Raw genomic sequence first — 15,175 nt, forward strand, 5'->3', positions numbered from 1 at the left:
CACATCTGACTCTAATTTGTTTAGTTTTTGATTCTTTTGTTAGGTACCTAAATAGCTCCTCTAGTTTAATTAGATTTCATATTCATGCTCTGTCTCTCTCCCTTTGAAGGCTTTAGATGGCGATTTCTCTGAGGAGAACAGGAACAAGTGTCGAGTCGCCACAGCTCCGCTAATCGAGGCTGTGGAAAACCTGACAACATTTGCTTCAAACCCAGAGTTTGCCAGTGTCCCTGCTCAAATCAGCAACGAGGTATGCACGTGAATATCAGTGTTAGTAGTCTTCATAGACAGCAATTAGGTTTATATTATATCAGTAGTTTTAAAGCAAATATGCTTGAATAAAAAAAAAAAACAGGATATTGTATGAAATGCATTTCTACATTCTCGCTCGAGTTCAATTTGTTTGTTTCTGTAGGGCTCTGCGGCACAGGAGCCAATCCTGCACTCAGCACGCTCTATGCTCGACAGCTCCACCCACCTGCTCAAGACCGCACGCTCATTGGTTATCAACCCCAAAGACCCGCCCACCTGGTCTGTCCTGGCTGGTCACTCCCGCACCGTGTCCGACTCCATCAAGAGCCTCATCACAGCCATCCGGTTAGTGCGCCAAAATCTGTTGCACACTCAAGAAAGTGTAGGTGACAAAATGCAGTATATATGAAGGTCAAACTTTAAAGGTATCGTTTGCCATTTTTGGGGACATTTACATTTTCATTTATCTGAATACATCACTCTAAAATGCCTGTGAGAAAGTTGCAGCGTCCTTGAGAAAAGGATGTTGAGCGCTGCACCACGGCGTGACAAATGCTTGTTCTTATTCCTCCACAGCTTAAAGTTTTAATCTCCTCTTTCACTCCTTTTGGACCTGACCTTGATCAGAACAAAACTGATGCCCATGAGGAACTAATTCCCGGTGTCAACTGCTCTGAATTTTAATGTTTCTGCTCGGCTCAGAACATCTGCATGTTAGCATTCGCATGCAGCCATCTTAGCATCTCGTTCAATTCCGATGCCCTTATCACAGTCTTCCTTTTGAGATTGCAGATTGAGTGGTGGGAGTTTGGCAGTCAGTGATACACCGTGATGCCAAAAAACACAAAAATAAAATGAAGTCCATCCTGCAAAAGCTCATTACTTTGTTAGACTCATTAAACGCAGAGATGAGATTTAACTTCAGTTTTATTTTCAATGTGCCTCCATGCATGGAAATGGATGTTTAACTAAACTAATTCTGCTCATGTGGCCGGTGCCCCAGACCACTCAGAGGCTTCAGAGCTCATTTAGCTGCCCAGCATGATCTCCCTGTGCACTGACGAGACCCTACAGGCTCCATTTCAGCAGATGTGACCTGAGCAGCAATGAGATGAAAGAGCCAGTAGAAAACTATGTTAAAGAGACATCCTGGAAATCTGTCTGTGTTTTAATAAGTGTTCCTTATGTTAACATCTGCACTTCTTTTTTTTCTTCACGTCTTGAAATATGTCTCATTTTATCCTGTCTTAATGACCTCCCCTGTCCTTTTTTCTCCTATATATCATCCTTCAACTTTGCTCTTATTTCCAACCGTTTTTATTGCTCTTCTTTTCCTGTTCCCATTTTATTCTCAGGGACAAAGCCCCAGGCCAGCGGGAGTGTGACTCGTCAATTGATAACATCAACAAATGTATCCGGGATATTGAGCAGGCCTCTCTGGCAGCAGTCAGCCAGAACCTAGCCAGCAGGGACGACATCTCGCTGGAGGTAAGCACCCATCTTGTTTTTTTCTTTTTCTTGTTCTTGTGTTTATTTTTGTGTATCTCTTTATAAAATATGAATCTATTATTGGAGATTTTAATTAGGTTTAGATATTTAATATGATTTAAAACAGCTTTTTCACATGATTGAAAAGGTTATTTTTTCTCTTAATTTCAAAATGGACATTTTCACAAACCTTTGAGACTTGATTTTGTCAAGATAATACATTGAAGGGATTTATTTCCTCCTTGATGTATTATTTTGGATATCCAAATATCTCACTGTAACATGTAATTTAACAAAGCAATCATTTTTATTAATATTTTTGATCATTTTTTTCCTTTACCTCTTCTGGATGTATATAATTATGTCACTTTCTTCATAGCTGTGTCTTGAAAATGAAAAGAAATAGACTATGGCTCAGTCTAAATGAATGATGGATTTCTAAATGAGAAATAGATAAAAGGAAAAAGGAAAAACTTTCTGCATTACAAACCAGTGTTTTGCTGATCCTCACAGCAACTCTGTAGTTTCACAGAGCAGTTTTTGGCACTTGCACCACTTCTGTTGAATTATGAAGTGTTTAAGATCACAAGTTACAGTAGAAGCCTAGAATAGCTTCGGGTAAAGAGTTCCCAGCCTGGTGCTTTTTGAATGCACCTCTGTCTCTCATAAAAAGCAAGACAAAAACGTAATTTCTTCTTCCCCTCTTTAGGCGCTACAAGAGCAGCTGACGTCCACCGTGCAGGAAATTGGCCACTTAATTGACCCCGTTTCCACTGCTGCCAGAGGCGAAGCTTCCCAACTAGGACACAAGGTATATAGGGCGGGGAGTTAATTACTTTTCTTAAATACTGCAACTGTGGAGCAAAAAAGTAATACTTTTTAAAAGGGCAGCAGCGTCAAGTATCCACTTGTTAGACGGGCTCTTTAACCCTCTTCGTTTGAAAATGTAGCTCTTGCTGTGATTGATAAATTGAGGAATTCTTGCAGAACTCATTAAAACCCTTCACTGTTTCTCTCAGGTCACCCAGCTGGCTGGTTACTTTGAACCGCTGATCATGGCTTCTGTAGGCGTGGCGTCCAAGCTGAAGGACCACCAGCAGCAGATGACTTTCCTGGACCAAACGAAAACCCTGGCTGAGTCTGCGCTGCAGATGCTGTATGCTGCCAAGGAGGGTGGAGGAAACCCAAAGGTACAACAATCTTGCTTTCTCATATGTTGCTTCTTCACCCATCTAAAGAATATCTGGTCAGTCTTGTTTAATTGTGCGTCTGTCTTGATGTCACTCAGGCGTCCCATACCCACGATGCCATAGCAGAGGCATCCCAGCTCATGAAGGAGGCGGTTGATGATATCATGGTGACGCTGAATGAGGCTGCCAGTGAAGTGGGAATGGTTGGAGGAATGGTGGAGTCCATTGCAGATGCCATGGCCAAGGTGAGTGCCGCCAAGCAAACACTGGTGTTTAAAATACACAAGATTTTAGATTCCTTGATTGTGATTGGTCAAATCAACTCACACTCTCTGGCTTCTAAACAAGACTCAAGAGCAGCTAGAGGCGTCATCTACTTTCTCCAACAGTCACCCAGGGTTAATAAACTGAGTGGAAAAGCCCAGACATCTTTTTCCTTAGTCATGTCTTGAGGTGCCTCTTGGGATCCTGAGGTGTTTCCAGACCAGAATAGGTTACCTTTCAGGATATTCTGAGAATGCCTCAGGATGCTGCTCCACGTCATGGAGAAATTTCTATTGGATGCCCAAACCAGATCAAATGTTTGTGTACTTCAACCTACCATCGATTGACAGCTTTGCCCTGTCTTTGCTTGGTCTTTGGTCATCTGTCAGTACCTCTCACCATTGACAGCCCTTCTAAGGAGAACCAGCATGGAGAAATCAGCCCCAATATATGAAATGCAACACAAGCTGTAGTTGCCTCTCACCAAAAATGTGCATTTCTATGTTTCCCTGTTTCTTCAATGAAAATCCAGTCGCCAAAGACATTGTCCACCCTGTGTGCCCCCACAGAAATGCTTGCCTTCAAGCAAAGGGCATTGGGTTTCCACTTTTTGATGCACCGATTGCTAAAATGAAATGAGGGCAAGAGACTACACTCCAACATTCCCATTTCAGCGTAATCTTAATGAGTTGGCAAAATTATATAGCGGAAAAGCTCATTTCTTGGCAAGGGCCTCACTGAAAAGAGCCAAAATACTGTTAGGAAAACAAGCGGAATAAATTGGTTAGAAGTTGATAAAGAGTGCAGGGGAACTAGCAAAACAGCAAATGTTCTTAATATACTTTTTCCAGGTTGTTTCAGGATTTGTACAAACCATCATTTTCTTTTTTCAAGATTTCCTTTTTTACCTCTAATTCCCTGTTCCTTTGTGAAACATCTTGATTATAACCTCTCCAAAGCACCACAAAAAGCCACTGATTAGCATATTAATAGAAATCACCAGCCACCGAAGCAAAGGAAAAATAGACTGTCAAGACAGCCTCTCTCAGCCAGTGGTAGGCCTTCAGACCTCAGTCTTTCCAATTAACAGTCAGACTATTGGCAAACACATAAGGTGCAAAGCGAGAAGAAGCCTTTTATCTCAAGTACAGACAGAGCGGCATCAACTAATTACATCCCTCCTCACCTTCCTGAGTGAGACTTTATCGCAGGGGGGGAAAAGTGCCTCATTTGTGGGTCAACAGCAGAACAGCATCCCTGCATCAACTTTCTGTGGCACATCATGAATAATTAGTGAAAGTGGTTCAATTCGGGGCCACATGATGAGCAAGCGTGTGTGTGTTTTGTCCTAAGTGTGTGCATGCCGGTAGTTGATTAAAAGGAGATAATCCTCTCAGATAATCCATCGACATAATGGTCACTCTCTGCTGTGCTTTCAGCAGAGGTGATTTAAAGGATTTTCTGACAAACTTTTAGTCACTTAGTCAACACCACACATTCTAAGGTGTTACATCACTCGGCGAAAAAAAAAACGTACTCGCGATTTTGTAGATATATTCAGCACTAGCACGCTTTACTCACATGGCGTCATCGCTCTCGTCTCCGCAGCTTTAAGAAGAAATGCTAGAAACAGAATATAAGCGCTGCAAGATGGTGATGGAGTGTTTTTGTAGCGTTTGCTATTTTGAAGCTTTAATTACAGAGTGGATTCGGTGGATAATTTATAATGAGTGTTTATCAGTCATTCTGAGTGTTTGTTTGTTTGAATATGAAATTGCATTAACGTTATTTTGCAGATGAACTGCTGCCTGTGCACCTGGCAGAATAATTATAATTGAAGGGTAGATTAGATTTAATATGTCGCTGCTACTAAAGAGACAAGTGATTGATTGTCTTCACGTTTAAAGATGTTCGTACCTTTTAAAGTGAAGGACAAACCAATCACGCCTTAAATGAAAGTTTCAGTGCCGTTCTAACTGTGTGTGTGTGTCTTTCCTCAGCTGGATGAAGGTACTCCGCCTGAACCTGACGGCTCATTTGTGGATTACCAGACCAGCATGGTGAAATACTCTAAGGCCATTGCTGTCACTGCTCAGGAAATGGTAAGCCATCAAAATAATAGTTAACATTGTCAGACTATTTTGGAAAAGTATTTGTGAACAACTTTTGATATGAAATGTTTCCAAAAGTGTCACATAAATCAAACTAAAACCAGCCTGTGTGTGATGAAATAGATCTGTTTGGACTGACTGTGTGTGTCTCTGTGTGTGTCTCTGTGTGTGTGTGTGTGCTCCCCCAGATGACCAAGTCAGTGACGTGTCCAGACGAGCTGGGAGCCCTGGCCTCTCAGGTGACGGTGGATTACAGCCAGCTGGCCGTTCAGGGACGACTGGCTGCACACACAGCTGAGCCAGAAGAGGTGAGGATGTCCTCACCAAAACTATCTTACCCATCATACAACTCTGCTGCATCAGTGCAGCACATTTATCTTTTTAAGCAGCATGCATGTGAAAAATGGCATGTAAACAATTACCACCCAGGGAATACGTTTCTTTAAAGTATTTACAGTACATGATTTTATTTGTATCTACATTAAAAGTAAATTTGTATGGTACTCTGTTATCCAGATTGGTTTCCAGATCAAGTCTCGAGTGCAGGAGCTCGGACACGGCTGCATCTTCCTCGTCCAGAAGGCTGGATCTCTGCAGGTCACACCCTCCGACGGCTTCACCAAACGAGAGCTGATTGAATGTGCCCGGGCAGTCACAGAGAAGGTATAAACCTGGCATAAAACATCTGTGTTGGACTTTTTATATTTAGCCACATTGTCCTTTTTCTGCTGTCCGTCATCTGCATATCAGCACTAGTACTGATATATTTCATACCAGATCACTCAAAGATTTTCCTGCTCTGCCCAGTATTATCCACACCAAATTTACTCTGTACTGTGTTGTACTTCACTGAAATAGTAGAGCTTTATTTTCTAGCTGTGTGGTTTACACCAAGTGATCCTGTTGCCATGGTATCAACAACATAAGAAGGTTAGAGCCTCAATTCATTTCATCATATGCCTCCTAAATTAAAGCATTTTGGATGAAACTATTCGCTCAAGGCATGCTTGTGCTTCAAAGGCCGACTGTTTAATTCATAGTCCTTGGAAAAATATATTACTGTGCAGACTGTTTCAATAATTCATGGTTAAGTATTGGACAGATCATACCTAAGCAGTCCAGCAACATTGTGCAGATGGTTGCCTGTGAAAACAAACAGATTGGTTTCATTAGGGAAATCTACACGATTTGCGACATTGATATCTTTAGTTGGGATTTGGCTGTACACCATTATTAGCGTCGGCATCTATCCAGAATGATTTAAATCCATATCTGTACTCAAAATGGGTGGGGCTTAAACCAGAAGTGGGCCGGACTAATTCTGCTTTTGATTGCAAGTCGGAAGTTGATATTTCCGAGACGGTATTCCCGACTCACAATCTAAATGCGTCCCAGTGCGTTTGCTCAGGTAAACATGGACCCCAACCCTAACCCAGCAAATGGATGAGTGTATGTTGAGTCTGTGAACTTAACAAGCAACTACAGCAGCTGATTTAACAGATTAGGATAGGCTCCCTCTGCATGCTCACAAAGACTTCTATCAAGGATAAATCGACTGAATGGAAATGAAAATTGGCAACTATAAGTTGTATTTACTGCATGTTTTCGAAGTAAAAAGTGATGAAAAGATAAAAGGTAGTTGTTCACTGTGTGCGCTTCCATACTGATGTAATGTCATCTGTGTTTATGTCGGTGAAGTTTCCGACTTGGATGACTGTTCCATTGCACTTTTCCATGTCGGAGGTCCTTTTTTCCGAGGTCTGAGTGCAATGGAATGCAGCATAACAGACGTTGGTTGTTAATTTGAGCCTGAAATTGATATGGGTTGATCAGAATGTTGCTATATTTATTATTTAATCGAAATCTTTTTACAGAACAGCCTCAGAATATTTTTATATATATATATATATATATATATATATAAAGTTGAACGATTAAAATTCAGTTTAGTTTAGGACTGACTTTTTAAAAAAGAAAAAATAACACATTTGTCTGTGTAACATGTCCTGTTTGTTTGATCACCTCATACTTAAAGGGTAATTCCACCACTTTTACACATTAATGTTAGTTCACGGGTCTTGGGGAGTACTATTGCATTATGTGAAAGTGGTATCGACTTGTGGCTCCAGAGGAAGCTGCACGTAATCTGATAAATTACTTTCAGTTGAATTTTTGGGTAATGTAGGTGCCAGGTTTTGAAACGCAGGCCACTGTTTGACTCATTATGGACAGTTTAAAAACAAATGATCAAAACTGATACAGCAGGATCAGATATATCACTTTTTAATTCCACACTTTCTTCATCCTTTTCAAAACCTGGCACCTGCTTTACCCACAATGCAACTTAGCCACTGAGTGACATCACTTGAGGTAGATTATCAGATTACATGCAGCTTCCTCTGGAGCCACGAAAGGCTTTATACTGCATTTTTCACTCAAGCAGTATTACTCCTTGAGACCTGTAAACACACTTTAATGTGTAAAATTGATGGAGTTACCCTTTAACTTTCCACACCGATCATTCATTTAATATAAGAATTCAAGTGTCAGTAGTCTTGAAACATCATTTAATCAGCTTCTCCTGCCAGTCCGACATCTGTGAGGAAAATAAATGGAGTCTAAACCAGTTTGACATGAACTCATTTGGATGAGTGAGTGATGTTGTGCGCTGCCCTGCGCCAACGTGTTTTTTTTTTGCTGTCACAGCATAATTTTAAATCCTCTTGCAAATGGTGTTTGGTCCTCTCAGTTGAATGCATAATTTATAATGTACCAAGGAGACGCATATTACAAACAATGGAGTTTACAGCAGTGTATTGCTCTTTTCTGCTCTTAATTAACCAGTAAATGTGTATTTAACTCCTCTCCAACTGACCAAACCACGGTAACAGTACTTTCCAGTAAGAAACTAATGGCCAAAACAAATACATGAATCCAGCTGCTTTTCTAACAGTTAACATATGAAAAATGTTCTTTCTGAAGTCAAGACACCTCAAGGCACATCCTCACCTGTGTGATTATAGGGTGTTATGTCTGTGTGTGTGTCCTCAGGTGTCCTTGGTCCTTTCAGCCCTCCAGGCAGGAAACAAAGGCACTCAGGCCTGCATCACAGCGGCCAGCGCGGTGTCCGGCATCATCGCCGATCTGGACACTACCATCATGTTCGCCTCCGCCGGCACGCTCAACGCAGAGAATGACGAGTCATTCGCCGACCACAGGTTAGAGCTGGAAATGTGCCAGATTGGGTCTGTGTACACATACTTAGTGTGCGAGACATCACTAAGTCTACAAGTATGAGACGTGACTGGAGTCTGAAATCCGCCCTCCGGTTATCTTTCATCTGAGACTGACAGAATGACATATTAGCTGGTGAACAGGGGGCAGGACACCTCTTAAGTTAGAAACTACAAATTACCCTCAGGCTTTGAAAGATAGAGGAAGTGTCACATCTCTTCCTGATCTTGCTCTTAGAGTAAAGAATCCACTCAGAGGCAGGAGTCCCATGGTGCTTAACACAAAAGGAAAAACCAGCGAAAGATTTAGAAGTTAGAAATGATTCTGGTTATGTTCTTTGAAATCCCTCATTGTTGTGCAAATGTCTAGTAAAAGTATTCATGATCCAGTCTAGCGTTTGACTCGGTTGGTCTAATTATTTTTGAACGATTGGAAGTTCAAAGAGATAAATATCTAATAATTCAAGACAAGACTTGGCATATTACATGCTGCTATGACCATAAATGATTAACCTAGATCCTTACAGATAACTGTGAGTGAAATTGTACATCACTGAAGAATCGTGAAAGAAAATAAAATGTAAAGAGGCTGTGCCAGATGTAGGCAGGATGAAAGGGAATGGAATGACTTTATAGCTCAAATTATGTCAAACAGCTTCCTTTAAAATCAAAAAGAGACTTTGCAGCAGCCTTTTCTTTTGTCAATTTTAAAATACTGACTAGTATCATGACCTTACCTATCCTCCTTGTGTTTGAACCTGCTTTGATGTACAAATGCATTTGATATAAAAAGAGAAGTGTTAGTGTGCATTGTTGGATGATGTAATTCACACATTTACATTTTGTTTCTGCTGGGATAAGACTGTCCAACACTTTTGCCTTCATCTCTTCCTTCTTTTACATCCTCTTGTCTTCTTTCTCAGGGAAAACATTTTGAAGACAGCCAAAGCTCTGGTTGAGGACACAAAGATGCTGGTGTCCGGAGCAGCCTCTGGTCAGGACAAGTTGTCTCAGGCGGCCCAGTCTTCTGCCAAAACCATTACTCAGCTCACAGATGTGGTCAAACTGGGGGCTGCCAGTATTGGCTCTGATGACCCCGAGACACAGGTCAGCCAGTCTTGTTTTTCTCCTTTTATATGTCTGTTCTCAATGCACTGCACCTGATATCCGAAGTATTGAAGAATGAGCTTTCCCAGGCTGAGTTGTGATAAATTGGTGTCTTTCTGTGTGTCCTTTTCTCTAGGTGGTTCTGATAAATGCTGTCAAAGATGTGGCCAAGGCGCTGGCTGAGCTCATTAGTGCCACCAAGTGCGCCGCTGGCAAGGCAGCGGATGATCCATCTATGTACCAGCTGAAGAGCGCCGCCAAGGTGAGGGGATCAGGGGACCTGCACGTCCAGAAACCATCTCACCTCATTAAAAGTCCTTCAGTTGGCTTGAATACGTTTAAACATGGTGTTTGTGTCTTTTTCAGACGTGCAAATCTTAAAAATCAGAATCAGATGTGTCCTTGGATTTTATTGTTGTATTAATCAAATCAGTTGTAGTAATTTGTTTATTTTCTTTTTTCGGATGATAAAAATAGGCCTTATTTTTCCTTTAAACTGATAAGAAAAGGGTCTATGAAAACATCTTAAAGCTACGTAGAAAATTGTTAGACTATCCCACATACTCTATGTACGCATAGCAGACATCCTCCTCTTCCTCAGGCAGTGCCATTAATCAGCTGCAGCACCCTCCTGTCATCATGAAACCTGCTCACATGAGTTAAACCGAACACTCTGTCTCAGTAATGTAAATAGCTAGGAAGTGGATGTTCTGGGTAACAGGAAACTGAGATATATTTGTATCCAAGATAAATCAGCTGAATCTTCCACACTTACACTTCACTGCTGACTGTTCATTATCACCTCGAGCTGTGAATTCTTTTTCACAGTCTCCGGCAGCTCAGTGTGTCATGGAGTCTTTCCGATGATAACAGCATGCCTCACATGTAGTTTTAGTGCCTAGGGTGAAAAGAAATCTTGTAAACCATCTGTAAGATTTCAGCCGCAAGTCTTCAGGGCTGTGGACTTTGCTGCATGGGTGCTGTGCGCCCCCTGTCTGTGGGTTTGATGTAGTACACCCTCATAGTCCTGTGCAATGTTCAAACCACCGAAGAAGACACAAAGGGCTTATAATTTGATTGCGTTGGTTGGTTTTGTTTCTCTCTCAGGTCATGGTGACCAACGTGACATCGCTGCTGAAGACGGTCAAGGCTGTAGAGGACGAGGCCACTCGGGGCACCAGAGCACTGGAGGCCACAATCGAGTGCATCAAACAGGAACTAGCGGTGAGGATGGATGGATTTTGGAAAGGGGATTAAATTAACTGATGACAATGAATGATGTCTTTGATGATTCAAGAATAATACTTTGGCTGATTGTGAACATGTGAACACAGCAGCAGCAAACACTGATTAGTTTTCTTGTATAGGAGATCTGTTTTTTTTTTGTTTTTTTTTAATCAGTCTTCCGATCAAACCAAATCACACCAGCCCTCCTTGTCCTCCCCAGGTGTTTCAATCCAGGGACGCTCCCAACAAGACGACGACACCTGAGGAGTTCATTCGCATGACTAAGGGCATCACCATGGCAACTGCTAAAGCAGTGGCTGCAGGCAACTCTGCACGGCAGGAAGACATCATCCATACAGCCAACCTGAGCCGCAAGGCTATTTCAGACATGCTCAGCACCTGCAAGGTTATTTTTTGACCTTACCAACAGAAAACATTTCTTTTTTAATATACATACACACAACAGTTTAACATTGTTGTTTCTGTCTTTCAGCAAGCGGCCTACCATCCAGAGGTCAGTGAGGAGGTGAAGAACAGAGCGCTGATGTTCGGATCAGAGTGTACAACTGGATACATCGATCTGCTGGAACAAGTGCTATTTGTAGGTTCAACTTTGTGTCAGTATCTTCAGAGGGAGAGAGATTTCTTTTGAAGTTTTTGTAGTTTTTTGCTACTGTGAGACGATTAATGTTAATGTCAATGTGGCTCCACACCTTTTTTATTTAGTCTTTTGCAGTCCCATTTTCCTAATTTATGATACAGCTCACAAACAGAGGAATGTTGCGTCTTTTTAAGCATAATAGTGTTTGTTTAATGTGTCTTTGCACATATTTGTGTGTATGTGTAGGTGCTGCAGAGGCCCAGCGGAGAGCAGAAGCAGCAGCTGGCAGCTTGCTCCAAACGAGTGGCAGGGGCCGTCACAGAGCTCATCCAGACTGCTGAGGCCATGAAAGGTAATGACTCACACACACGCTTTACAGTGTTATATGTGATGAACTCAAATCTACACCAGGAAGTGATGACTTTTATTTATCTACTAATGAAGCTTCCAGCAAAATCTGTCATTGTATCCACAGTGGGAGGGTACTACATCTATAACAGATGACATATTTAACTTCCAAAATAACAACAGAAAGAGTCCTTTAAACAGATTTTTGGTAATATTCCTGTCCTCCTTCTCTTGCTACAGATGGAGGTAAGTTAGCACTGTTTTCTGTACCGTGATTTATGTCACCAGTTTGGAGCTGTTCAACACGTTCTCTCCTCAGCGCTAACATTGATTCATTTAATCTCATTCAAAGTCCAGCTGCTCGCAGGCTTCTTTGCACAGAGTCGGCTCCATCCATCGTGCTTCACTCTATGTGCCATCTCATTCTAAATAAATCACTCCATCTCCATTGCAGTGAATGCAGTTTGTGGCCTCCATCAGCTATGCATGGGATGCAGTGTTTTTTTTATTTTCTGTGTGATCACAGTGTTGTTGTTGTGGGGCATGATCTTTTGACACACCGCTTGGGAAACATTTTATGAAATTCTGTTTCAATTTTAATTTTTAATCTTAATTGTGTGTGTGTGTGTGTGTGTGTGTGTGTGTGTGTGTGTGTGTGTGTGTGTGTGTGTGTGTGTGTGTGTGTGTGTGTGTGTGTGTGTGTGTGCGCCTGTGTGTGTCTCAGGTTCAGAGTGGGTAGACCCCGAGGATCCGACCGTGATCGCAGAAACGGAGCTGCTGGGAGCAGCAGCATCCATCGAAGCAGCAGCTAAGAAGCTAGAGCAGCTCAAACCCAGAGCCAAGCCCAAGGTGGGTGACTGCATGACTATTAACTCAGTGTACGGAGACGTGATTTCACGACAGCGATGTTCCTAAATGAGCTGCATTATTTCACAGAAAGTTATGACTTGTAAAAAGTTTTCATTAGAATGGTTTTATATGAATCTATAGATAGTAAGATGTAACTCAGATCCTCCAATAAAAGTAGTAATTTTACATGTAATATCCCTTTACCACAAAGACTATACAGTATATGCAGCACTTAATATTAGACACTTTCCTTTGTAGCAATGCCTGAAGCAAGAAGAAAGCATTTATTTTGTTTTTTGTGGTTTATACGTAAAGTTCAATTTGAATGTCGAGTGATGGTTTTATTTTGCAGTAACACAAAGACACGTTTTGTTTTTTGACATTCACAGAAAATGTGCTCTGTGTCTTGTGCCGTCTCCCCCGTTTACACACTCCCATAGCATTTTCTTTACCTTGATTTAAGATCACGACTGACCAGTCTCTCAACTTTACTTTCCATAACAGTCACACTCATGTTTTTCCCAATTTCTTGCATATCCATGCCCATCAAAGTTTTAGTTTTTGAGTTTTATCTCTGACGATGACACTTTCCTCATTGTTGAGTTGAAAACTCACTGAAACCTCACCCCCTCCTCATTTTATATTATCTTTAGCCATATCCCCTTCTTGCATATAACACATTTGCCATGTGTCCCCCTCCACCCATCATTCATCCATCTGTGGTAGCTCTAGCTAAAGCCTGTCCCAGTATATGTCCTCTGGCTCCCAGTTAACCCCTCCCTCCCTCCCTCCCTGCCTGCCCCCACCACCGGAGGCCTTCTCTGCAGGGCTCTGTCTGATATGTTTGATATATTAGGTTGTTATTCAGTCCCAACTATATATCAAACATATTCCTACAGTGTCCCGCTCTGTCTACAGACTTGTGGTGTGAATGTGTTTGTGGCTGAAAGTATGTGTATGAGTGTGTTTTTTCAACAGGCAGACTTGAGTATGATTGGATATGTGCTCCTTATCAGCTAAAGATGGCTTAAATCTGGCTGTGTGAAGCATTTGGAAGTCAGCTTTTGTCTCTCGTAGTCACCAAGTGTGTCAGTATAAATGGGAAAATGATGAGTCGGATGTAACTTTTTCCATCACAAACTTTAAACCCTAGTGGTACTAAAGGTAACAAGCTTAAGCCTTGCATAGGACGTCATCCTGTCTGACTGATTGGTCTCCTTCCCCCTCAGCAAGCAGATGAGACACTGAACTTCGAGGAGCAGATCCTGGAAGCAGCCAAGTCCATCGCTGCAGCCACCAGCGCTTTGGTCAAATCAGCCTCGGCCGCCCAGAGAGAGCTGGTGGCTCAGGGCAAAGTGGGCCTCATCCCTGCCAATGCTGTGGATGATGGACAGTGGTCCCAGGGGCTCATCTCTGCTGTAAGTTTGGAGTGAAAAGCCATTTTTATGCGGTTTTACAGCCTGACGCAACCAAAAAAAATGACTTAAATTTTCTTTGCTTTTCTCTTCCAGGCACGTATGGTGGCAGCAGCGACCAGCAACTTGTGTGAGGCTGCCAACGCCTCAGTACAAGGACATGCAAGTGAAGAGAAGCTCATCTCCTCAGCCAAACAGGTGGCTGCGTCCACAGCCCAGCTGCTGGTGGCCTGTAAGGTGAAGGCTGACCAGGACTCTGAGGCTATGAGGAGACTACAGGTGCAGTGCAGACACACTCCAAACAAGATACTGCATAACATGTAGCTGGGCAGGGTTCTTGTTTACAACAGTGTTTACAGAGTTTCAGATTTAATATAATGATAATGTATTTTTTCTTGTTTATACTTTGATTAGCTGCTTTCAACTGATCTCTTCCTCTAACAGATTGCTGGGAACGCAGTAAAGAAGGCATCAGACAATTTGGTGCGGGCAGCTCAAAAGGCAGCATTTGACAAAGCAGATGACCACAACGTGGTGGTCAAGACAAAGTTTGTGGGTGGTATAGCACAGGTAAGAACGTCGAGCAGCATCAGATATGATGATAAGCCTAAACCCGTTTAGCCTGTTGCCTAAACAGGAAGTCAGTGATGCAAGATATTGTATTTTGGCTAGTATCTGATATACCAATTTTTAAAACTCATTTAGGTCAATTTCCAATGCTGATGCGCATTATTATGCACATACCTTTTCCATGTAATTGCCGAGAACATCAAGTCTCTCTAGTAATGGAATTAACATATTAATATGCCTACTCCTGTTGTAATGGCCCACTAATGCAGACATACATACATTGTTTTTGTTATGATGATGGAAAAAATGGACCCAAATGCTGATGCACAAACACACTCAGGCTGGTAAATGTGTACAAAGGAACACATCAACCATAGAGGGAGCATTAATAGATGGCAATCACATTGTTCATTTGTTAATATTAATTATTTGCCATTTTTAGAATTAATCCTTATTTAGATTCATGCTTTCCACCTTAGGGTCTTGCTTGCAATCTCTAACCAACATACATATATAATAT

At 41.8% G+C, this 15,175-nt stretch overlaps 1 protein-coding gene across 1 annotated transcript in view; it reads left to right on the top strand.

Annotated features, from left to right (window-relative positions):
* tln2a (talin 2a) overlaps positions 1–15,175 on the top strand; it is a 93,524-nt gene that overhangs the window by 75,277 nt on the left and 3,072 nt on the right. Inside the window, exons 38-57 of the mRNA XM_073463975.1 lie at positions 110–250; positions 416–597; positions 1,608–1,740; positions 2,450–2,551; positions 2,760–2,930; positions 3,029–3,175; positions 5,195–5,296; positions 5,494–5,613; positions 5,822–5,968; positions 8,357–8,523; positions 9,462–9,645; positions 9,782–9,907; positions 10,753–10,869; positions 11,093–11,278; positions 11,366–11,473; positions 11,720–11,825; positions 12,546–12,670; positions 13,900–14,088; positions 14,182–14,364; positions 14,530–14,655. Of these exons, the coding sequence (XP_073320076.1) occupies positions 110–250; positions 416–597; positions 1,608–1,740; positions 2,450–2,551; positions 2,760–2,930; positions 3,029–3,175; positions 5,195–5,296; positions 5,494–5,613; positions 5,822–5,968; positions 8,357–8,523; positions 9,462–9,645; positions 9,782–9,907; positions 10,753–10,869; positions 11,093–11,278; positions 11,366–11,473; positions 11,720–11,825; positions 12,546–12,670; positions 13,900–14,088; positions 14,182–14,364; positions 14,530–14,655 (2,862 nt within the window). The remainder of the gene's footprint in view (positions 1–109; positions 251–415; positions 598–1,607; positions 1,741–2,449; positions 2,552–2,759; positions 2,931–3,028; positions 3,176–5,194; positions 5,297–5,493; positions 5,614–5,821; positions 5,969–8,356; positions 8,524–9,461; positions 9,646–9,781; positions 9,908–10,752; positions 10,870–11,092; positions 11,279–11,365; positions 11,474–11,719; positions 11,826–12,545; positions 12,671–13,899; positions 14,089–14,181; positions 14,365–14,529; positions 14,656–15,175) is intronic.

This window comes from Pagrus major, chromosome 4, assembly GCF_040436345.1.
Source record: "Pagrus major chromosome 4, Pma_NU_1.0".
Classification (NCBI taxonomy): domain Eukaryota; kingdom Metazoa; phylum Chordata; class Actinopteri; order Spariformes; family Sparidae; genus Pagrus; species Pagrus major.